The 25,968-nt window shown below is 39.3% G+C and overlaps 1 protein-coding gene across 1 annotated transcript in view; it reads left to right on the forward strand.

The window, feature by feature from the left end:
* LOC149257191 (uncharacterized) overlaps positions 1-25,968 on the forward strand; it is a 154,850-nt gene that overhangs the window by 39,952 nt on the left and 88,930 nt on the right. The window contains exon 2 of the mRNA XM_089413704.1: positions 59-140. Within this exon, the coding sequence (XP_089269830.1) occupies positions 59-140 (82 nt within the window). The remainder of the gene's footprint in view (positions 1-58; positions 141-25,968) is intronic.

The raw sequence follows: 25,968 nt of genomic DNA on the forward strand, positions 1-25,968 counted from the left end.
TTGTCTCTTTATGTTGTTTTATTTGTTGCATTTTGATGTATTCAAGGTTTTCTTACAGGTAACTGCTAAATACGTATCATCAGATGTGCAACAATGTCGACCAACGACTTTTACACGTTCTATCATTACAGTTAAAGGAGGTTTGTGATATTTGTTCAATCACATTAATTTTTTATTTAAATTTTTGTGATATAATTCAAGGCAATGGTTTATCTTTTTTTTTTTTAATCTGAGGAAAGAAACCCACCTCCCTCTCAACTCGCTGGCAAGGGTGAGGTTAGTGGTACCATGCCAGCCCACAGGTACACTCACTTAAAAGTTCACGAGGCTCGAAGCCAATATAAGAATATTCATAGGCACAAAGCCATTACAACAATATTTATAAGGGCATTATAGCTCATCATGTCACTAGTGGGGATTTGAACCTGGGTGGGGAAGATAACAGCCATTCTGCTCAACCAAGATAACCCCAATTGACAAACCAATGAATTACCTATAACTATAAAAGAACATAATAATTCTTCCTCAAAGGTGTGAGATGAGAAAAGGCATATTTAGATTTCTTCTTTAAATTTTAACCAGGAATAGGGCTTCGGTTGTAATGTATAGGCATGGTAATGAATGGTAGACTAATTGACATTTTTCTTATCTATGGATGAAGCAATTTGATAATAAATAAACATGTTTTTCTTTATCTCTCTCTGACAACAAAGAGATTAAGAAATGCCAGAAATTGAAAAATTATCTTCCCATCATATTGGTAAAGTGCATATGGTTGGGACTTTTGGAACTAGATTGAGTAGCATAATGTCTCACCATGGTCAAGTAAACTCATAAGCATGTCCTGATGGAACATTATACAAGTACTGTTGGTTTAGTTGAAGTATTCATAGAAGGGTTGAACAACCGAGTTCTTAAAACACAAGGTTTGATCAAGTTGTTAGCATCAAGATGCATCTTGTGAAATGGAAAACTTGCCAGAGTTTGTTAGAATTATGTTGTCAGTCGCAATGGTCACATTTGGACCTTTTACATGCTTGTAAATATTCAAAATATGAACTTGGTATGTGTGAATAAAGATAAACAAGGCGGGGATATTCAGACATGAATGTGATAGGTTATGCGTAATGAAAAGTAATAGAAAGTGAAAGATCAAGAGTCAAATTATAGTACAAATTGAATGCCATGTATCATTGTATTTAATCTGTGACCTCTCTTATCAGTTCACGCAATATAAGTTTTATCTCTTATATGCAACTTTGTGATCCTATTGGACATTGTGTTCTATTTTATGATAGTTTGGTATCAGAGTGGTTGAACATAAGAAGAATATAGTGCTATGTTTAAAGTACAGTTGGTAATTATTGGTTTCCCTTTACGGAAATCTTTTACCAAGTTCTGTGAGATTTTTGATTCGTTTTAGAACTACATCCATGAGATAGGCAGGCTTGTGAATACAGTAGAAGAGACACTGCCTTGTGAGGGGAGTGAAGAGCGCCTAGAATATGAATTTCATGTAAAAAGGCAGAAAACAATTTCAGTGGCTGATATAATGTGGTCATTGGAGACACCGCAAAGGTGTTGAAGAACCTCATTCATGGGCACATTGAAGAATGTGAACAGAAGTGCAGGTGTCGTGTGCCATGAAGAGGCTGGTTGTTTGTGGCAGAAGAAACAAAAGATTTCTTGTTGGTTTCCGTGTGCAATTGGAGTGGGATTGTGAACAGGTTTAGTGCTAATCAAATTGCTTTCTGTGTGGGCAACATCAACTATGAAAAATTCAATGGGTTGACAAGGCGAAGTTGATACCCAATGGGGATTGGGTGGGAGGCTATGGATGGGACCTAAGGTGTTTGAAACCTCGATGCAGATGGTATGCATGGATTGACAATAAGTGCTCACCACCCTAGTTATCTGCAATGAGGTGAACAAGGAAACTCCTGTCATAAGAATCTACTCGACAGCCGGAGACTCTCCCATGTATTGAATGTCCTATGGAATAGTGTGGTTGGATGCACAGAGACACAGGTGTTGAAGATGTGAAATTGTTGAAGAAGAGCAAAGATGGAAGAAACACTGGTATAGTAAGCACAACATTGCTTTGTGACAGGGAAACACGAAACACTGGTACAGTAAGCACAACATTGCTCTGTGATAGAGGGAAATGTGAAACACTTCCAATACTTGTTTTGTGGATGTCTGTGAAGCTGGCTTTAAGTAGGGACATGTACAGATTGCGGGACAGACAATTGAAATCAAACGACCTCACAGGAGCCTGAGGGATCTGGCAAGTTATAGGGAATTTCTAAATGGACTTTTTATTTTGCTTAACATTTGACAGATTTAAATCTATTGTTTATCTGTGATCTGTAAATTGGAGTCCCTTTGACCGACCAATGCACCATTTGATTGGAGATGAAACGGAAAGGAGCTATATGGCACCCGTCCAATTGCAGAATTGGGATTGTTTTGCCATTCAAGATGCAGAAGCTCAAGGGCCAGGAACTCAAGTGTTGCTGGGGAAAAAAGGTTAAATTTTCCCGTCACAGTAGAATTGGGGGTCGGATGAATGAAGGTTGAAGGTTCCTAGATGACCAATCCTTGTTTCAAACTGACAGAGAGAGTTTGAAGGTGAAGCTTCCAGGGAGATTGAACTAAACAGAGAAAGGCAAACCGTTTGTACACAGCTAGAGGTTAATAACGAATGCCCTGTTGGGAGATGGAAACACAGAGATGAAGGTTTATTTCCTCTGCTCTTAAGAATGTTTTAATGTTAGTTTATATGCACAGTTTGAGTGCCTGCTGTCCCTGTTACCCAATGTAACGACCCCGCTAAATTGATCCATTATATAAGGTTTTAAACTTTATAATAAAACAGATGTGATGAAATGTAAGCAATAAATATGTTAAGTTTATAAATACAATTTAAATTTATAAACATATATAAGTTAAAATTTTATAAAATATATAATTAAACTTTATAATATATATATATTAAATTTACAAAGTATATATATGGAATTTTATAATATATATATGAACCTAAAACTCTAAACTTCGGGACGAAGTTCTCTGAAGGGGGGGTGTATGTAACGACCCCGCTAAATTGATCCATTATATAAGGTTTCAAACTTTATAATAAAACAGATGTGATGAAATGTAACCAATAAATATGTTAAGTTTATAAATACAATTTAAATTTATAAACATATATAAGTTAAAATTTTATAAAATATATAATTAAACTTTATAATATATATATATTAAATTTACAAAGTATATATATGGAATTTTATAATATAAATTTTATAAAGTATATAAATAGAACTTTATAATATGAATTTTATAAAGTAAATAAATGGAACTTTATGAATTATATGTAAATCATATGCTGGACTTATGAAAATATATATATGCGATAGCCTACCTCAAACTCATTACCTAAAACTCATTACTGAAACCATTAAAGAGGGGCGCGTCCAAACCAACTGGAAATTGATTGCAGAGCGCACCTTGTCTGAAAATATCGGAGAGTTAATATGCATGGGGGGCGTGTCAAGTCGCAGGAAGGCGGTGGCTGCAGGCAGGAGGGCGGCCACCGCCAGGCCCGTAAATAAATAGCAGAGGCCTGAACCGAGAGAAGGGGGGAAACAGAGAGGAGCAGAAAGAACCAGGAGCAGAAATTCACCAGGAGAAAACCAGGAGGAAGTTGATTATCCAGTGGAAGAGCTTTAAGCTGTTTGAGGTTCTGGGCACGGAGGGACAGAGAGCTTCTGTTCAGCAGCTTTCTGGATTGAGCAGCTAGGTTTGCTCAATCTGGCTGGGTGGTATTGGTCTCCCGGAGACTGGATCAAAATAGCCACGGCATCACCAGCAGCAGATTCATCAGCAGTAGCAGGATCAACAGCAGTTAAGGTAAGTACCAATTTAATGTTTCAGGCTTCTGTATTTCAGATTTTAGTTACTGTGAGTGAATGTTCATTACACCCAACAAAAGTGGAGGACCCCATATGAGAAAATTTTCTCCCATCATCTCTTCCAGTCGGCCAGCCAGTAGCCTTTAAAAGCCTTTACTAGCCTATGACTATGTGCCATTCATATCTCTGCCACCTGCATGAGTCATGTTTCCTCTCCCATTTGGCAAGAGCACATGTTGGAGGGCGGGCTTCCAATAAAAAATTACTTAATTCATTTTGCAATCGGGTGCTTATGCTTGTTTGTATTTGGGCATTTGACATGGATTGTGGGGTAACCTGGTAGAAAAGTGGTTTTGATTCCCTCGTCTTAAATGCGGGGTTAATCATTTAATCTAGTCTAATGGGACCTTGGTCCTCCCCAAATGGCCTAATGGGTATAGGTGTGGCAATACTTGGGAAACTCAGATTGAGATAGTGTAGTCCCAGCTCTCCCTATTCCATACTTACCACTTTCCATCTCACATTATAAACTCTATATTACACCTCCCTACTTAGGGTTTAACTGACCATTGGTTCTCTGAGATTTGGCACCATACATCCTCATACTTGTGTAGGGCCCAAAACTTGGCCCTGGAAGGTTGATGTAGTTAAAAGAACAAGAAAAAGCATATGATGGCCACAAGCAAAGCAAAAGAAGATCAAAATGCAAAAGATGGCCGAGACATACACATTAGCACGTGGGAAAAAACCTAGCATGAGATCTACTTCACTCATTATGGCTATCACCTGGTTCCTGAGCACATGTTGCTCTTCATATTTTGAGAAGGAACCCTTGCATGTACCAACCCCTGGTGGGCAATGAGTTGCCTCACCACTAATGGGGTAATAACTGCCATACATCATACAAAGCAAGCTCTAACCCTTTGAACTATGAGCAATAATACAAAAAAATCAAGAAAAGGTAAAAGGTGCACTAGCGGGGTGGAAAATATAGGCCGAGTTGGTATCTCATGCATCCATGATTTCTCCCTCCCCACATATATACACTCAGGATGAGGAGCCCATCATAGCTGGTCCCTTTGACCATGACGCTTGGCCATGGAGTCTTCTCCCCTCCATTCCATCATTATTCACATGACACTGATTGATTGAAGGGGTGGATCAAAGACATGTCATTTCCTTTGGGGGTTGGAGACATCTAATAGGGTGGTCTATTACCTAGGGAGGTAACACCATTGCGAGTTCAAAACCTTAATTTTGGAAGGGAAGCCTTATTTGAAATGCCAAATTGCCCATTACTTTCAAGCTTGGTTCACTTGGATGCAAAAATGATTAAATGTACCTAATGATGTAGTTGCTAGTACTGGATATTGTGAGATTGTTAGGTGGTTACACAACCATGGCTTGGGAAACTTGACTAGGGCTCATGTCTTTTAGAGGAGCATATTGCCACCCATAGGTGGAGCATTGGGAGCCATGGGACTCCAAGCAGCGACAGAGCATCACACATAGCCATGTGCACCTTTGGCACTGAGAGCGTTCCAACACTTTGTCCTACATTGATGAGTTTTATGGGATGATGCACCTAGACCCAACATGCCCCCAACCAACTTAACACTTTTGGAGGGAGGGTAGTTGATCTAGGGCCCAGAGGAGGATGATATCACACCTTGAGACATGGGAGGTCTAGCACCACCTTGAAAGAGGGCTAGCACCACCTTGAAAGCCCCCAACTTTGGAGTAGAGACAAACATTTTGACCATCTGGAGACCCATGAGACCACTCTTGTGCCCCAAGTTGAAAATAGGGGTCCACAAAGGAGCATTGGTAGAGAAATAAGGGCCAACCCTTAGGAGGTGATTTTAGAGGGCTTCTACTCACATCTTGGCACCAAGAAGCCTCAACGCTAGCCCTAAAAGGGCTCATGCATGCATGATGTCATCATTCTCTCACCTACGGCTCACACATGTGGGCTAGAGTTATGTTTTATCTTTGGCTACTAGGTCGGTTTGTGACCTAGCTTATTGCTAGCACATTATTTTAAAATTTTGGTGCATTATTGTAAAATAGACTTTATGACTCATCATATAAATAGATGAACAATCATTGCAACAATTCATCATCACAACTTGGGATTTTCAACCCTCTAGTAAATTCGACCTTCTTCTTTCTTGTGGAGACTTTGGATCTATGAATGCACTTTGATATTTGGAGCTGATTTATTTGTCTTTGGAGCATTTATTTGGATCAATGAATGGATTCTCTTTGCATGTTATCTTGTAAGTACACTTATTGGAGCAACAACCTATCCTCCTCGAACAATGACGATTCTATGAACCATGGCTCTGTGAACCTCGCCCCCAACCCTAATCCCATCCCTTTATGCACATGGCCCATTTCACATTCTAATTCGATGCCCAACTTGCTCATGCCACTCATGTCCACCTCGTCCCTTTCTAATCATTCTGCTCCTAATAAATAGTCTCCAAACCTTTCTTATTCCCTTAACACTCAATCAGTTTATAACAATGACATATCTAACCTTATGAATTTGATTCAATATAATAACATCTCGGCCAATGCTCCATCCATTCTTAATAATTCTTTTAATTCGGAATTTGATCATATCTCGGTTAATTATAGTTAAAATAATAATAAGGATTCTTTTACTGATCTTCAAAATAAAATTGATAAGCATGATAATCTTCTTTAATCTGATAGTATGGGTTCTTTTAATAATCTTCAAAACAAAATTAATAATTTTGAATCTCGAAGTATCCACAGTAATAATCATACTTGTCAACGTTTCAAATCCCAACAGGGATCCATCATCAGGACAATATATGAATGATCCATCATTCATATATTGTCCTGATGATGGATCCCTGTTGGGATTTGAAACGTTGACAAGTATGATTATTACTGTGGATACTTCAAGATTCAACTTGAAAGAAATGGACCACAGATGCCTCAAATCCAAAATTAATAATATTGGCACTTTTAATAATAATCTTCATAATAAAAATGGTTCTTCCACTGATATTTCTATCACTGACTCTTCTCCTCATCATCCTAATACAGTTAAGGATATTTCTAACACACTTTCTCTAAATATGAAAGATCTCTCTCAATCTATTGATATGAATAATAATCCCGATATTTATTCATCTACGCCTCCTACCTCATCCCTTCCCTCTTCCTCAGATCCTCCCTTGTCTAGGCCATCTAGACCTTATGTTGTGAACCTCTCCTCTCTTGATATTGATACCCCCACCCGCCAGCTCTTGGAGAAAGGCTTCAACTTCGCCCAAGCTCCTCACAAGATTCCCATTGAAGAGATTCTTTGCTCCATTGAGCTTATTTCCCAAAACCCACCTTCTCACATTGCTAAGGAAATTCGACAAGATTGTGGTAGGATTTTGCTGTGTGCTACGCTGTCTAATCCAAATTTATCTAAAGAAGAGTTCCAAGCCATGAAGCGTCTCAATGACAACCCTCACATCCTTGTCCTCAAGCTGACAAAGGCAATGTCTCAATAATTATGAACACGGAGGACTATGAATCTGAGATGTTGGATTTGTTATCTTCTTCATCTTATAAAATCCTTCCTAACAACCATTTAAATGCCATTACTCAACTTACTAAGGCCATAAAGTCTTCCCCTTTACCCGTCTCCATTCAACTTAAGCTTATTCCCAACACTTCCCAAATGCCTAAAGTTTATGGTCAACCTAAAATTCACAAACAAGGTGTTCCCCTTCATCCCATTGTTAGCGCTATTGGAGCCCCAACCCATGCTTTGAGACGATATGTAGCCACCAATCTTCAACAATATTTGGGCTCCACATCCTCCTATATTAAGGATTCTGCTGATTTTATGCAGAAAACCAAAACCATCCAGATTGATGAGAATGACTTGTGGGCCAGTTTTGATATCATGTCCCTCTTCACCAAGATTCCCATTCTCGAAGCTTTACAACTGATCTTGCGGTTAGTTGATCTTGAAACCTTGAACCTCATCCAAATTTGCCTCACCTCAACTTTTTTCTCTTTTAAAGGTATCATCTATGAGTAGACATAAGGTACAACTATGGGCTCCCCCATTTCTCCAGTAGTTGCTAATATCTTTATGGAACACTTTGAAGCTAGAGCTCTCAACTCTTGGCATCTCAAACCTAAATGTTGGTTCCGATTTGTTGATGACACTTTTGTCATATGGCAACACGGTTGTCTTGCGCTTTATGCCTTTCATTCCCATCTTAATAGTATTTCCCCTTATATCCAATTCACTATGGAAATCGAATCAAATAAATCCCTCCCTTTCCTAGATGTCCTCGTTACCCGCCTCCCCAATGGCTCCCTTTCTCATCAAGTTTATAGAAAAAAGACCCACACTGACCGCTATCTCCACACCCTTTCACATCACCACCCATCCCAAAAGTCAGGTGTTCTAAAGACCCTAATATCCAGAGCTTTAAAAATCTCCGTGCCCTAATTTCTTTTAGCTGAAAAATCCCATCTGCTCCAAGCTTTGAAACCCAATGGATATTCAACCTCGCAAATATTTAAAGCCTTTCAAGCTGTTTCTCACCCTAGGACTGCCAATTCTAATCCCTTTCCCCCTTGTGGCCAAGTTCTCTCCTGTACATCAAAGGTACCACAGATCATATAGCGAAAATCTTGGGCAAGAAGAATGTTAAAACCATCTTTAAGCCTCATAAAAGCCTCAAGCAATTATTCTGATAAGCTAAAGACAAATCTGATCCCATGCTAGGATCAGGTGTCTATCAGATTCCCTGTTCATGTGACAAATCATATATTGGCCAAACTGGTTTCCCTTTCAAAGCCCGCCTCAAAGAGCACATAGCTGACACCAACCATAACCGCCTTGCCAAGTTTGCTATCGCTGGACACTCTTTTAAATCCAAGCCCTTGATTTGTTTTGAGCAAGCGGAGATCCTAGCCTCCGTTCTTTTTTATAACTCTCGAATTATTCAAGAAGCCCTTGAAATAGAGAAGAACCCTAATAACTTTAATAGGGAGTATGGATTCAGGCTTAGCCATTCATGGCAACCTGTTATCCACCATCTCACCCATTAAAATCCCCCCTCCTTTGGTTACCTTCTTTCCCTTGGTTTATTTTTTTTGGAAAAAAACCCTCCCTTCTCCTTTCTTATATATCTTTATTTATTATTCAAAGTTTTTCCTCATTAATTATTTATCCTTCCTTTCTATCCTTTTTATTCTTCATTTTAGGTGTTTTAATGTTTTTATCTTCCCTTTATTCTCTTTCTATGTTAATGTGCCCCTAAACTTTTATCCTTCTCTCTTTAATCTAGCCTTGCTTTATTATCTTAGTAATTATAATTTATTTATATAATTTCTTCATCACTTGAATTAAATCATTCTAATCTATTTAACATTTTTTCAAACTTGTTAGTTTAAAAAATCCCTAAATATCTATTTGACTTGGTTTGAATTTGACAAACAACTAATGTAATCATTAATTACTCTATAACCTAATTTAACCATTATTTCTAATTAGTTTATTCTAAATTCTTATTTAACCTTTGACTAAATTTAATTTAAATCCTTATATTTTAATTTGACCTTATTTATATGTCGTCAAATAAGTGTTTTAATCATTAATTACCTTAAATCAATTTTAACAACCATTTTTAATTATTATTTTATTTCAATTTATTGAAAATTCTTAAATTTCAATTTGACCCTATTCAAATTTGGTCAAATATTTGTTTTAATTTATTAATTAACTTAAACCTATCTTAACAACTATTTCTAATTAATAATTTTAAATTATTATTTTTCATCGTAACCTTTGACCTATTTTAATTCTTACCCAACAAACCCCTAATTCCTCTGCCTATAAAAAGGCTCTTCAACACTCGTTTAATCATATAGCTCTTTGGTCCCTGATGAGGGATGGAGTAACCATCCGAAATGTTGGACGGTTCGAAAACACTACGTAGTTCATTTCCGGAAATCTTCAACAACAATATGAATAACTGTGGAAGCCTTAGATTGCTTAAGTACACTTATTGTTGAATATCTATTTTCTTATATGTCTAATGTATGGAATAATGTTGAATCTAGGTTTTGCTATTGTGCCCTAATTTATTGAATGCTATCTAGATGATATATTGCATGCATTGCTCATGCATAATATGTGAATAAATGTCCTAATGGTGAACTTTAACTAGTTCTCCCATGAAAATCCCATTATCCTTTCCATAGGTAAATGCTTGAATTTTTGTTGCTAGGGCATCAAGAATTCAACTTCCTTGTTGGTTGATTTATCACATCATAGACTCCATATTCCCAAAGAACAAAGCATTGGCTTACTTTGTTGGTGATCAATCTTATATCTCATCCATAAATTCTTCTTCTCTAAATTCGGCCCCTTCAAGGCCAAGCTTGCTAACTAGGGCTTGGTGTGAATCCCTTGGCAAGGTACATTTGTGGGATTAGAGAGCCTAAACATCAAGAGGAGGGTATTTTCCACAAAATCTCTTCTTTTGGCGGGCATCCACTTCAATCTTGTCTATAAATTTCTTTGCTCCATGGTAAAACCGTAGTTTAGCCTTGCTTCAACTTAGGGGCTTGTTTGAGGGTTCATGAGCCTTTCTCTTGTTGAAAATCACTGTTGGAAACCCTTTCTCTTAACCTTAGCCTTTGGCCATTGCAATGCTCAACCAATCAATCGAGCCCTAGGTCTTGTGTTGTTAACCTAAGCCTCTATAAAGAGAGTGAATTGCCTCTAATAGGAGACCTAAGCCTAAATTGCACCTTTCTTGTAGAAGGTCTCATCGAGTCACATTGTACCCTAGCCTTAGAATATCCATTAGGTGACTTTCTCACATATCAAGACTCCTCCCATTGGTGAAAATTCGTAAAGAGTACGGGTTTTTGGCTGTGGTGACAGTGGGTCATCACCCCATTGTTGTCTCTTGGTTTAGTATTAGCCTTGTAGGGTACCCCTCTCCAAGGGTTGCTATATTTTGCGGCAACATTTTTGGAGCCATTGTCGGGGACAAAACAAGTTTGCCTCTCTATGATTGGAAGATTTAGTTTCATCCCTAGAACTACAAGATAAATATTTTATGGCGACTCCATTGGAAGAACGAATCCCTTATTCTTCGTTGAACCTCAAATTCGATGCTTATAGGGTGAAGCAAGCATCTATCAAGGCATCAAGGCCTTTTGAATTCACCTCGATGACTCCATATTTGAAGATTATGAAAATTTCGCATGGCTCATTGGAGGGGCGTGTTCTACATGTTTCATAATGATTCCTCAACCATGTAGTCATGATGTTGCCAATAACCAAGAGGAACTTGATGCCCATCTAGAAGAGTCTCTTGGGAGCCATGGAATTCAAGAATCTCATCAACACCTTGAAAAGGGGCTATGGGTTCTTCTTGAGGTACAATGATCTTGTATTGCCTTGCTCTTCCCATAACGATCAAGGAGATATAAGTATGTTATCCATCTTCTCCTACCATTTGCAACACGACTCTGAGAATATTGATGAGGATGATATGGTTGAGATAACTCTTGAGCAAAAGTTTCTAAGTTTGATCATTGAGTATTCTATGTTGAGGCTGAGAGAAAGGATCCAATGGCACAAGTTGGACTCCCCTTCTCCTTCCTCATCTATGAATCTTTGTCATGATACATGGTCTTCCTATTTTCCCATCTACCACCCTTATGGTTCATCATACAAATCTTGTGAAGGAGGAAGTGATATTTGGTTGCCCTATCTCATAATGACTCATAAGGGCAACTATTGTTATGGTCTAATGATCTGGTTGTTACATTGGTTTTATGACTATACTTAGCTCATGCATAGTATGGTAGCATTGCATGGTAGCGTAGGTGCATTGCATATCCTTTTTGCATGCTAATAATATTCATCGTATGTTCTCATGCAGATTAGAATGCATTTAGATTAAACTTTATTTTTTGTATGGATTGATTACTTTCATTGGCGATTCCTTATGCCCAATGCACATGCTTCCAAACAAGTTTGTTGCAATGTGCAGGTTACAAGTCTATAGTCCCAGGAGATTGTTAGAGTTCTCATGAACTCCCCATTCAAGTACGTGGATCATTCGCTCTACAGTGAGCTCATGTCCTAGTTGGAGCTAGATGTTACCCACCAAAAGTGGGCAACCCCATATGAAAAAGTGGGTGATCTTCCAGTCGACCAGCTAGCAGTCCTTGACAACCATTACTAGCCGATGATTATGTGCCATTCATATCTCCACCACCTGCATCAATCATATGTTTTCTCACACATTTGGCAAGAGCACATGTTGGGAGGTGGGCTTATGATTAAGAGGTACTTTATTCATTTTGCAATCAGGTGCTTATGCTTGTTTGTATTTGGGCGTTTGACATGGATTGTGGGGTAACTTAGACCAAAGAGGGGTTTTGATCATAGTCTTGTTCCCTCAACTTAAATGGCAGGTTAATATCTCATTCTAGTCTAGTGGGACCTCCCCTAATGGCTCAATGGGTATAGGAGTGGCACTGCTTAGGAAACCCCGATTGAGATAGCGTATAGAAGTGAAATTGCTTGGGAAACCCCGATTGAGATAGCTTAGTCTCATCTCTCCCTATTCCATACCACTTTGCATCTTACATTATAAATCCTATATTCCACCTCCCTTCTTCTTTTTCAACTGACCATTGTTTTTTTGGGATTTGGCACTGTTGTTGCTCAGATTGTACAGGCACCGTGACAATCGCTTAGGGCAGGGGTTGTCACTCTAATCCCCGCCCACTCTGTTCTAGCTATATGTCCCAACAACATGCTACTGCTAAGACCCATGATACTTTTCCCAAAATTCAACATAAGCATTAATTATTATAATTTTTTTATGTTAAATTTGAACCAACTCATAGTGCTATATTAACCAATCATTTTGGGGTACCTTGACTAGATTTTGGGGCTTCAATTTTAAGAGGTCATATCTACTTGAGGAGCCACATGGTGTACCACCTAAAGTTGGAAACAACATGACGAGTACTATTAGGTGATGATGGTCTAGCATGGATTCTTACGATCATATGCCATAAGAAGAGGTGGGAAAGTGGGGCTTCTTTTATCGGATTTGACATCAATGACAACTAATATTCGACAATCTGCCCTTGGCATTGATGGCAACACACATACTCCACCTCTGATTACTGCTCCCCCTATCTTCATGCTTTATCTCCCCATTTGACATCAATGGCAAAGGTGACTCCCCCTGACATAGTATCTCTCTCTGTCTTCTTCCTCTATGCCTTTCTCCCTGTAATGAACAAAGTTCATACTATGCAATAATCTTCAGAACACTTGGAACATGAAGACATCCATTGAGGATAAGAAACATGTATATTGAATAATGTATAAAAGAATTGATATGAGATGTGATGACATGTTTACAAATGAGGGCCTGCTTATATACCTAGGCAGGTGCCCTTTCGTGAACAATCATGTCCCTAGTTACATGCTTCTTCAATAACTAATTATTTAATTATAATCATTATTTATATAATTTATATTATTTTTATATACTTTTATTCATAACATTGCCTTCCTCTTCAAAAAGCTTTGTCCTCAAATCTTATTGTTTTTTTACAGAAACGGTTATGGAGTGTTTATATTCATCTTGGCCTGAATGCCGAAATTCTGATTACATTGGAGATTTCTTTATCCTGTTGCCTCTCACTGCTAAGAGTGAGGATGCAGCTGAAGCTTGAAGATTTCTTCCTTGATAAGGAATCCATGGAATCAATTTCAGAGATTTTCCCCCACTTGAAGATACAAACAAATTTATTTAATAGCAAACAGTAAAACATGGCAGCAATCAGCTTATGGAATGGGTTCCCATGATTCTTCTTCGTCTTTCATCTTGACCCCGGCAGAGAGGAGGGCAGCTTTGTTGGCTTCAATGTCCGCCTCTTTATTATGAGTTCTCAGCACATGATAGTAATTCAAGTTCTGAAAAGTGCTTTCCAAGCCTTTGATTCTGGTTATCAGCCTTGCTAGTTTAAGATCCAGAGCTGGGGAATTGGAAGCCATTGCGTTTATAATGATCTGGGAGTCACCTATAACATTAGCTTCTTTTATGTTTAATTCTTTGAGGATCTTGAGGCCTTGAAAGAGGGCCAAGGCCTCCGCTTGAATGCTGGAAGAATATCCAAGTCCCCAAGCATAGGAATGGATTTTTTCCCCAATTGGATTTACAACAACACCTCCTGCACCAGCTTTGCCTAGATTGCCCTTTGCTGCCCCATCAAAAAAGAGAGTGTCTTGCTTGCGTTTTGATCCAGTCTTGAAAGTCAGTTTCAGACTTCCTTATTTGCCAGTCTTTAATGGTAGGGGCATTTCTAACTGCTGGTTGAAATTGTAGTTCTAGAATCGATCCCCAAGTGATGTCCTGTTGGCTGAGATTGGAGTCGTCTTTTATATCAGTCAAGCACTCCTTTATGTGGCATTTGATCTTGATTTCTAAGGCCTTGTGATTCTGCTTTGTATTTCTGAAGATTCTTCTGTTACGTTCTAGCCATATCTGCCAACAAATAATCTTTGGAAGGACAACCCACGCAATTTTAATTATCTGGTTTTTAGGAGCTGGGCCAGGATATCTGGTTGCCCAATTAGAAAAGAGATCAGCAGTGGTGCAAGGAAGCGTGAAATTAGGATCCAAATTATGTATAAAGGAAAACCAGATCTGCTTGGAGAAGTTACATTCTAGAATTAAATGGACTGCTGTCTCTGCATTTTCACTGCACAATGAGCAGATGGAGGGACCGTAGAATCCTTTCCTCTACAAGATGTCATAAGTTAAGATTTTGCCATGGCAGAGAAGCCAGGCAAAGAAGTCAATTTTGGGCCATGAAGGAATACGCCAGACACCTCGCCAAGGAGCTGGGTCAGGGGGGACATATGGCCTCTCATTCAGTTTGGCGTACCCCAAGGAGACTGCGTAACCTCTGGCATTCGGCCCCCAACCTTTCAAGTCTCTTTTCCTCATGTGCGTGGGCGCCAAGCCATGCAAGAAATCAAGCAACGTGGCCCATTCGTTGGTCAGGTGATCCGGCACCTCAATGCGTTTCCATCCTGCCCAAACAGAATTGTTCCAAAGAGAAATGTCCCACAACGATCGCAGTCCCTCTCTGTCCATCCAGCAACGCAGCGCTCTAATGGAGGCTCTGTCTTCAATTGGATCCTTATTCATGATTTTGTCAGTCCAGATGCTGATCTTTTTGCCATTACCTGGGATCCAGTAGGAGTGCGCAGTAATTAGAGGGGCAGCTTTAGCATACAGTTTCAGGAATGCCGAGTTAGGCAATTGAATTACATTTTCTAAACATCTGGTGCGAGGTCCTCTGAAATACTTTTTCCAGAGAGCCAATTGGGCCCAGCCAGGCTTGGGTGCAATGATCTTCCATATAATCTTTGCTGCCATTGCCACATTCTGCTGACAGAGATTTTTGAAATTTAAACCACCCTCCCACAGTGGCTTGGAGATGGTTTCCCAACTGATAAGGGGAATCTTGTTTTCATTTTGTTTTCCTCCCTTCCAAAAGAACCTCCGTATGTATTCTTCCATTTTTTTAAAATGGTTGCCGGAGCAAGAAGCCCAGCAAATTGAAATAAAGGGAGGCTGGTAAGCACATATTTAATTAAGACTGATTTGCCAGCAGTATTGAGCCAGGAGTAACCCCAGGCTTGAATCTTAGACTTGAATTTTTCCAGCTGTGGGAGCCAGTCTTTGCTTGCAGGTCTCTTATGAAATACAGGGAGACCCAAGTATTTGAAAGATGACCAGGAGGAGGAGGCTGCAAAACCCAAACATCTAGAAATGTCAGAGAGCAATCTGGGCATAGTATTCCAGCTGAAGATGTGGCATTTGCTCTTATTTACAACGCTGCCTGAGGCCTCACTAAATTCATCCAAAACCGCTTTAAATTTTGAGGCAGAGGAGAGAGAGGCAGAACCCAATAATAGAGTGTCATCCGCAAACAAGGCGTGATTTATGTTTTTGACCCCTCTTGCAATACACAATCCATTGATATCTTGATCTTGCATCTTTTTGTCTAACAGGAAGCTGAGGACAGAGGCTTGGATGACAAAAAGCAGAGGGGATAGAGGACACCCCTGTCTAAGTCCTCTCGAAGCTTTGAAAAAATCAGTGGCTCTTCCATTTACAAGAGGAGCAATCCATGGCTCCGAGATGCATGCCCGGATCCATTTAATGAAATTTGCTCCAAAACCAAACTTGCTCATAACATTTAAAAGAAAGCTATGATTTACTCGATCAAAAGCATTGGCTAAATCAAGTTTAATCACCATACCTTGCTCTTTTCGGAGAAGACTTGAATGAATTGCCTCTTGTACGAGAATGAAGTTGTCCACGATCTGCCTTCCTTGGATGAAGCCTCCTTGATTCTCAGGGATTATTTTGGGTAGAATGAGCTTCAGTCTGTTTGCAATTACTTTGGTGATTAATTTGTATCCAGTGTTACATAGGGAAATCGGACGGAATCTGCTGAAGTTGTTGGCGCCTTTTTCCTTGGGTATGAGGGCTAAGAAAGCAGAGTTTGTGCTGCCTCCTATTTTCTGAGTATTTTGAGACTTTTGCACCATTTTGAGAAGGTCCTTTTCAACAATCGGCCAGCAAGCTTGAAGAAATCTGGCAGAGAAACCATCCGGCCCAGGGGCCTTATCCGGATCCATATCAAAGAGGGCCTTTTTCACTTCATCTTTAGTGACTTTGGCCTCAAGAATCTCATTCATACGATGAGAAATTACAGAGGGTATAATGTCTAACAGATCTGAGTATTGATTCGGATCCTTGTCTTCACTATACAAGTTTTGAAAGTGAGAAAAGGCTGCTTTCTTTATGTAATCAAAATCCTTATGAGTGTCATTATCCTCTTTAATCTCAGAAATAGTGTTGAAGCATTTCCTTGCCTGGGCTTGTTTGTGGAAAAAAGCAGTATTCCTATCCCCTGCTTTGAGCCAGAGATTACGAGATTTTAATCTCCAATATTCTTCTTCAGCTAAGCAAGCCTTGTGGAAGCACTGTTGCAGATGAGCTTCTTGATCTAATAACTCCTTTGTGATTATGGCGTTCTCCATACGCGTTTGATGGGAGACAAGAGAGGCTTTAATGGATTTCCTTTCTGTAACCGGATTGGACAGAGTTTTGACCCATCGTTTTAGAGCTCCTTTTACCCTTCTAAGCTTTTCCTCCCAGATATAGAAAGGTGAACCTTTGACAGGCTGATTCCAACATTCCTTGACAGTTTGCATGAAGTCTGGCTCCTTTACCCAGAGAGGGCTAAATCTAAAGGGGATAGGTCCCAGATCAAGATGAGCTAGGAGCTCTAGCTTTATGGGCTTATGGTCCGAGATGCTGCTAGCAAGAATATGCATTCTGGGTTCTAGGCCTAGCCCGGTAGCAATATGTCCAGGGCCCACTCTTTTATTAGACCAAGAGTACTTACTGGAAGAAGGTTTGATATCCAGCAAGTCCCAGTCCTGCATAATGTCCTCCACCCATTCCCTTGCCGGATCTCGTACTACGCTGCCTCCCCTTTTTTCAGATGGATGGAGAGTGAGATTGAGGTCTCCAGCAATAATTATATTTTCTAGGTTTGTCAAGTCTGCTTGGTGCCTTATAGAATCCCAACAGTCCTTTTTTTCCCCGACATTGACTGGAGAGTAAACATTGAAAAGACAAAAAATTTCCTTAGTGTCTAGATTCTGCATTTTCAGCAGCAACCAGTGAGTATTCCTAGCCTCAAATAGGACTGCAAATTTGCTGGTGTTCCATAGAGTGCCAATTCCTCCCGAGGCACCCCGGGCAGAGATTGCTCTTGCTTCACTTTTGAACCAAAGTTTCTTGCTTGCTTGAAGGAAGACTATGTCTTCCAACTTTGTCTCCTGGACGAGAAGTATGTCTGGAGTTTCTGTTCTGATTAAGCTTCTGATGGCTTCTTCCTTAGCTTTGCTCCCCATACCTCTACAATTCCAGGAGATGACCTTCATTATTTATGTTTCTGGTGGGCTCCCTTGGAGCCTTGGGGCTGATTTTTCAACATCTTAGGCTTTGGAGCTAGCAGTTTTTCCAAAGTTGGTTGGCTGCCCTGAAGTTTTTCTTTGTAAGTCTCCTGCTCCCTTTTTTCCCTGTCAGTTTTCCGGCCTCTTGTAGATCTTCTTACCGAGGTTTGGGACTCTCCTATTTCCCCTTCCTCTTCTGATTCGTCCGTTTCCTGCTCTTCTTCCTCCTCTTCTAAAATCTTACCTTTGGGGTCTTCAGCACTTGTTCCTTTGGGGGAGGCTGAGGGAGTACCTTTGCTTGAAGGAGCTGTTTTTTGGATCTCGGTCTCCTGAGTAGCTTCTGTCTCCTTTTGGACCACGACCTCCTGGGTGTCCTCTGTTTGCGAGCTCAGAGGATCGAACTTATTTTCTGGAGTAGGCTTGGGCGGGATCTGCTGAGCAGTGGCCTGGTGAGGCCCTTTGCCATTAGGGCCTCCCGGCTTCTGATTCTTGAGATAAGGTTTGGATCGCTTGACTTGATTCCATCCGTCCTCCTTCCCCTGCGCAGCCTCATTGTTGGTCGGGCAGTCTTTGGCGAAGTGTCCATAAACATGGCATTTCCGGCATTTGAAGGGCAGCTGCTCATAATCCAATTTCTGTAAATGCGTCCAGCTTCCGACCTTTATTGTGATGGCCTCTGGTAGTCCCACCTCCAGATCTACTTCTACATAGATCCTGGCACAGTCATATTGGTCTTTATTATTTGCTCGGTCTATAAATTTCCCCAGGGCATTTCCAATGTGTCTCAGTGAGTCCCAATTCCAACAATGCACTGGGAGGTTTGGAAGTCTGACCCACACCGGGACTGCTTTGGGCACATCTACTGCCGGATCGAAGTCCGGGGTCCAATTATTCAAATACAAACCCTGAGGGCCCATGAAGTAGGGGCCGTTTTGGAAGATCAGATCTTTGTCGTCCTTTGATGTGAATTCGAAGAGGAAGTATCCTCTCCCCAGAAAGTAAGAGGTGACACTTTCTTTGATCAACGACGCCCAGTTTCTGTTGACCCAGCTCTCAGTGGATTTTGGGGATGGCCATAGCCCAGTGAATTGGCCGATGAGAGCCCGTTCGGCTAAAGATAGAGCAACTTGGATCGGGGTTTCTGGAGGAAGGGAGATCACCGGAATATCGTCCAGTTTTTTTACAAATTTCGCAGCTTCAACATTTTTCTTCTTTGGGAGCCCAGCCAAGAGCCGATTGAAGGCCTCAGAAGGCGAGATCGGCGGAGGAGGCGGAAGAGCCGCCTGGGGAGTGCCCAACCCCTCCATAGTCTCAATCCCCAGGATCGGGACTGTCAAAATCCAGCAACTCGATCCATAAACCAGTCCGACCGCAGCATGCAGAAGTCTGCAGGAATCAAACCGGGAGAGGGCGGGCGCGCTCGCTATTTGCAGATCGCGCAAGATGCAGGCCTCGGGGTCCTCCTCAAATCTTATTGTTAATAAGACATGTTATCTATTTCTTTTGTCTTGTAATATATTCATATCTTTCAGAGTTGTTCAAATTATCATCTTCGATGATATAAATTGATAGGATCCTCTGAGTGATAAATAAAATTGTCGAACTGAGAAAGGATCTAACCATCCTAAATCAATCTTCTGTGGAACTTTGCAATTACTTGATAGTTGGGATAAATTGTTATTGTCAGACTGGATTGTGCTGACATCATTTTTCTTTGGAACATAAGTTTGTTGTTTATGTTTTGAGTGATACAGATACACAAACTGATTGAGATGTTTGCTCTTGTGATTCCGGTTTACATAAGTTCTTCATGTGATTTGATTTCCCCTTAACTTGTTTGTGTCAATTTCTTGATTTACTTGAAGTATTTGATTTCCTTTAGGTACAGAAGTCACTTGGTTAATCGTTGGATCTTCACTTGAAATCTCTGTCATTTGAACTACAACATTTGAATATGTTTTTACTTCCATTGGTTTGTCATCATCTTGAGTTGTGGTATTGACTAGATCAGTATTCAGTCCTTTTTCTTTAACTTGGACTGTTACGTCTGAAGACTTCGATTCTTCTTTCATGATAAGTTCTAGTTTGTTTTTTAATGATTTCTTATCATTTTTAAGTTTCTTAAATTGAGTGAGTAATTTTTTGCTGTGTTCCATGAGGCGAGTTTCTTTGTTTTTGTCTGCGATAATCTTTTCAACTTCCTTCTGCATATTTTGCATTGCCTTTTGGTTTTCTTGAAGAATTACTTTTGAGATATCTTTTACGTCTTCTAGTGTAATTGAATCTAGCTTCAATGTAACATCCTATAGTGTTATTTTCTTCTTTTTGTAGGAAAATGTCAAAAACTTCTTTTTCGTATTTAGAATGAAGGACCTCAATGATTCCATCTAGGGCGAACCTAAAATTATGTCACCTCGATCACCCCATAGGGATTGAACAGAGAATTGTGATATAAATGTATAGTCCCCAATATTTAATTGTAAATCGGTTATGTCATATTGTTTTGTGTTCCAGAGGTCTAATTTTTCAATTATATTTGACTCGGGAATCACCAATTGGTTAGCGAATTTAGGGTTTATATAATTCTTATCTTTGGTGGGCAAGATAGAAATAGTAACATCTTTCCCTGCCAAAGTTCCTTTAATTTTAAATAACACCGAAGCATAGTTACATGAACTTTATGAAAATCTTCCTTCATTGCCGGATTAAAATTGAACCTTTGAATCTTTTATATATATTTATATATAATACAACTTAACTCTTTAATATAATTCTCTCTTTCTTTATGGTCTACGTTGGTTCATAACTTTTTGATAAAAAGTCACATCGTAAATGCACGAAACATGACTTTTGGCTTCTATAAGGCGACCGTGGAACTATACAAATTGTTATGGACTGAATAGTTAAGAATGGGTAAGAAATGGAACTGTATAGAAGTATAGATACACAGAGAAGGGAATGAATTTTAGTGATATTATGGCGGCTTTGTAGGGCAGAGGACTAGGCCGACGGTGGCGGTGAGAGCATTTGACGGCTTATGTTGGCTACACGGACGCGAGTCATGTTCCAGGTGGTGGCGGTTGTGGTTGCTGAGTGGTGGTGGATTCAATTCCACAATGGTTGCAGGCAGAGTTGTGTAGTGTGTGGCTGGTTCAACGTCTGTGCGTTAGAGTTTGAGAACGTCTGACGACATATGTTGGATACATGGACGCGGGTCACAGAGCAGGTGGTGGCTGAAACAAAAATAAACGACGAGGTGGAGACCTAACTTGGCGGTTGTGGTTGCTGAGGGGTGGTGGATTAAATTCCATGATGGTTGCAAGCGGAGTTGTGTAGTGTGTGGTTGGTTAGACATTTGTTCGTTAGAGCTTGTAGCGGCGAAAGAACTAGTGAAACAGGAAATGGTGGTACGATTGAATTGGCCACAACTTGCTGTGGTGGATGTTGGGCTGGACGACTGTGGTTGGGTGAGCTGTGGAGGTTGTCAGGTGGGACAACTGCAGTGGCGTTGACGTGTGACAGTGGTGCAAATTTGCAACGGCTAATTAGGGTACACTCTTTCCTCTTTTTTATAACTTTTGTTTTTTTTTTATATATATAATTTATCTTTTATCTTTTGACTTTTTTTTTCAATATAGTTTTTAATTTTTTTTTTCTACTTTTTTCTCATATATATGTATAAATATTTTCCCCCTTTTTTTTCTTTTTTCTTTTTTTTTGATATTATATATTTTGATTTTGATTTTTCAATTTTTTGTTTCATATATATATATATTTTAATTTGTTACTTTTATAACCTTTTTTTGTTCTGTTCCCACTTTTTTTTAATGGTCAGAGGCTTGATGGCAAAATGAAGAAACTCCAAAAACTTTATGTGGCTAAAAGCTTCGATCGCAACAACACCGAACTTGACGAAGATTAATGGCCAAAGGCTAGATCAGACTGGTTCTGTGCAACAATTGAGTGGACAGAGGATCGAGCAGATCTGATATCAATGTAACAAGAGAAATCAATATGCAAGAATATTTGTGTGTAGATTGTGTATATAAGTAATTTTTTATTATTGAATAAGAATTGAAGGCAATGCCGTAAATTTTGCATATTTTGCATTGCCGCATTTTTCTGTTGTTGGAAGGATCTCAACAGTTTTTGTTGATGTAGAGTTGACTATACTTGTGTGTGACTCTCTGTGTTCTTCTCCCAAGGATGAAGGAAAAAATGACTTTTGGTGGTCAAACAATCTACTTTTTGGCTTTTTTATGATTTCATAACTACTGCCATACTCATCATCCTTGGAATTTCCATTTTCATTTAATCTTCTTGATTCTGCTATGCTTCTTTTGTGGTTGTTACTATTGGCACCATTATTGTGTAGTGAGGAGGAGTAATTTCTTTCATGCTCACTTTGACTTTGATTCCTACTCCTATTCCATTCTCGTTCTAATTCAACATATTCGACATCTTTTTCCTATTAGAACATTCTTCATTGTTAGTTTCGTTCATGTCAAGGTCAACTTCTATTGTCGATGCTAAATATGTTCCAAAAAGCTTTATTGATTTTGCAAGTATTTCTCTCATTTCTAGTAATAATTCTCGAGTAGTTCTATGGTCATAGTCTTTGGAATATGTTCCCATGATTTTCAGACCTAAGGCTTTAATGGAAAGACTGTGCAACGATAAATGTCCAGAGGGTCGAATGGCTTTGATACCACTGTTACGAAGAAAGTTTGTACTATGTAGTAATCTTCAGAACACTTGGAACACGAAGACATCCATTGAGGATAAGAAACATATATATTGAATAGTGTATAAAATAATTGATATGAGATGTGATGACATGTTTACAAATGAGGGCCTGCTTATATACCTAGGGAGGTGCCCCTTCATGAACGATCATGTCTCTAGTGACATGCCTCTTCAATAACTAATTATTGTTTAATTTTTAATCATTATTTATGATTATTATTATTTGTAAAATTTACATTATTTTTATATATTGTTGTTCATAACACTACCCCTTTCTTCTTGGTTTGATGGAATGCCGATCAATGTGAACCTGGAAGAACTCAAAGCTTTTGCTGACGATATTCAAATGTCTCTCATGGAAGAGGCATGGTGAAGATGTCAGCGATCTGTTCCTTTGTCCCAATGTACTCTACCTTGATATTCTTTTTTGCAACCTGTTCTCGAAGAAAGTGGTATTTGATAGGAATATGTTTGGTCTTGGAGTGCATCATAGGATTCTTGGAGAGACTTATGGCGCTGGTGTTGTCACAAAATATTAGAATGGGCTCATCATACTTCACTTGAAGATCTCGCAGAGTTTGCTTCGTCCAGAGGACTTGAGTGCAAAATGTTGTTGCCTCTATGTATTCTGCTTCTGCTGTAGACAAGGAGACTAAAGACTATTTCTTACTGAACGAAGACACTAGACCTAAGTAGAAAGTTGCTCCACTTGTGCATTTTCGGCCATCAACACCACCTGCCCAACTTGCATTAGTATAAGCTGTCATAGTTAATTTATTCCCTTTTGGATACTAGTTCCAAATTTCGCTGTTCCTTTGAGATATCTGAAGATCCTTTTTATTGCTACAACATGGGATTCTTTTGGTTCTACTTGGAATCTTGCCACTTGTTCAACTGCCTGCATCACATCTGGTCTTGAAGCTGTCACATATAGAAGGTTGCCAATCATCGATCTATGGAGTCTCTGGTCTGCTTCCTAAGATTCATCGTCTTTGCTTATCTTGTAACCGATCACCATGGGAGTGCTTACAGGTTTACAATTTTCCATTTGAAACCTTTTCAACATTTCCTTTATGTACGTGGTTTGGGAAATGAATATGCCTTTATCTTCCTGATATATCTGGAGTCCCAAGAAGAAGGTCAACTCTCTAAGTAGAGACATCTCAAACTCATTCTGCATATCCTTGGCAAACTTCTGACTCAACCTGTCATTGTCACTTCCAAAGATGATGTCATCCACATATACTTCAATAATAGTTAGGCTGTCTCGATCAACCTTTATATATAGATTTCTATCTGCACTTCCTCTTTTGAATCCTTGTTGTTGTAAATACCTGTCCAGTCTTGCGTACTAGGCTCTAGGTGCTTGCTTGAGACCATATAGGGCTTTCTTCAATTTGTAGACATAATCTCCCTTTTCGTTTACTGAAAACTCTTTTGGCTATTCTATATAGACTTCTTCTAATTCTCCATTTAGAAAAGCTTATTTTACATCCATTTGATACATTTTGATCCTTCTCGAGAAAGCATAAGCCAAGAACATCCTGATTGCTTCCATTCTGGCAACAAGTGCAAATGTTTCTTCGAAATCTATCCCTTCAACTTGCACATATCCTTTACATACCAATCTTGCCTTGTTCCTGGTTACATGTCCATCTTCATTTAACTTGTTTTAAAAACCCATTTTGTGCTAATGAAGTTCTTGTCCTTAGGTCTTTGAACCAATTCCCATGTCTCATTCTTCTCAATCTGGTTTAGTTCTTCTTCCATGGCCTTGATCCAATGTTCATCATGGCTGGCTTCTTCAAAGCTGCTAGGCTCAATTGTGGGTAGTAACGCAATGTGTCCTTTTTTTGATATACATATTCGTTTGCTTCTAGTTTCTATTCCTGCATTCATGTCACCAATAATCTACTCTGATGGGTGATTCTTCTGATACCATCATTTAGGTGCTTTGGAAGGTGCTTGATATCGCTGAATATTTTGCTGATTATTTTCCGTTTCTTCCTAGTTGACAATTGGCCCCCCTTCTAATTGTTCTTCTTTTATTCTTTCTTCTTGCTCTAGTTCTTCTATTTCTTGCTCCTTTGAAGATGTGCTTCCCTACTTGGTCTTTTGCCCATGCATTTCATCAACTGTTACATTTATGCTTTCCACTATCTTGTTGAGTCTCATATTATAACATTTGTATGCCTTGCTTTTACTCGAGTATCCAACAATTATACTTTCATCTACTTGGGAGTCAAATTTTCCAACCTTTTTATCCTCACTTTCTATATAGCATTTGCTTCCAAAGACTCTAAAGTGCTTGAAATTTGCTAGTCTCCACTTCCATAGTACATATGGCAACTTTTCGCTGTTACTTCTGAGCATTCCTCTGTTGAGAATATGAACAATTGTTTCTATTACTTGTACATAAAAGATATTGCGTAGTTTGGAGTCATGCAACATAGTTCTAGCCATTTCCTCTACCATTGCGTTTTTCCTTTTAGCAACTCCATTTTAGTCAAGTGTCCTGGTTGCCAAGAATTGTTTTTTTATTCCACGTTCTTCACAAAATTGTTGGAATTCTTTTGATTTGAATTCTCCTTGATTATCTGATCGTAAGCACTTGATTTTCAAATCAATGCCGTTTTCAATAATTTCTTTGTAATTCCTAAAGCTCATTCCCACGTGAACCTGAAGGCTAATTCCCTCTGAATTGATCATCCTTCAGAGCTACTTACTCCCTTATCTTCATCACTACTCTGCTTTTTGTCGTTGCTCGAATATGCCTGCCCTTTAGCCTATACATGTTCCTCTCTCTAACTCCAATGACGTTGCGACTGTTTGAGCAAGCTCTCTCGGGTCTGGTTAGTTCCTGTCCATCTTGGAATGCTACAACAAACCCATTCTTCTCGATCATTGGGACTAAGAGCAAAGTCCGCCTAAGTTCCGACACCCATAGCATGTTCATTACTTCCATCCTGCCTCTTGAATCAAGTTGGAATACCACTGTTCCAACCCCCTTTTTGCATGCTTCGTATCAACACCTAGCTTCACATTCAATACTGAGTCCCACTTAGGGTGGTGAACTACTCTCGAGCTCCTGTCAATATGTCTTGTGGCTCCACTATCTAGTAGCCACACTATTATGAATATAATTCATAACAATTAAATAAATAAAATAAATATAAATATTAAATAATTAAATATTAATTAGGTTAAATAGTCATTAAGTTA

The sequence above is a fragment of the Pinus tabuliformis genome, chromosome 6 (assembly GCF_031772625.1).
Source record: "Pinus tabuliformis cultivar Carrire ecotype Pingquan chromosome 6, CPIR1, whole genome shotgun sequence".
NCBI classification, from domain to species: Eukaryota; Viridiplantae; Streptophyta; class Pinopsida; order Pinales; family Pinaceae; genus Pinus; species Pinus tabuliformis.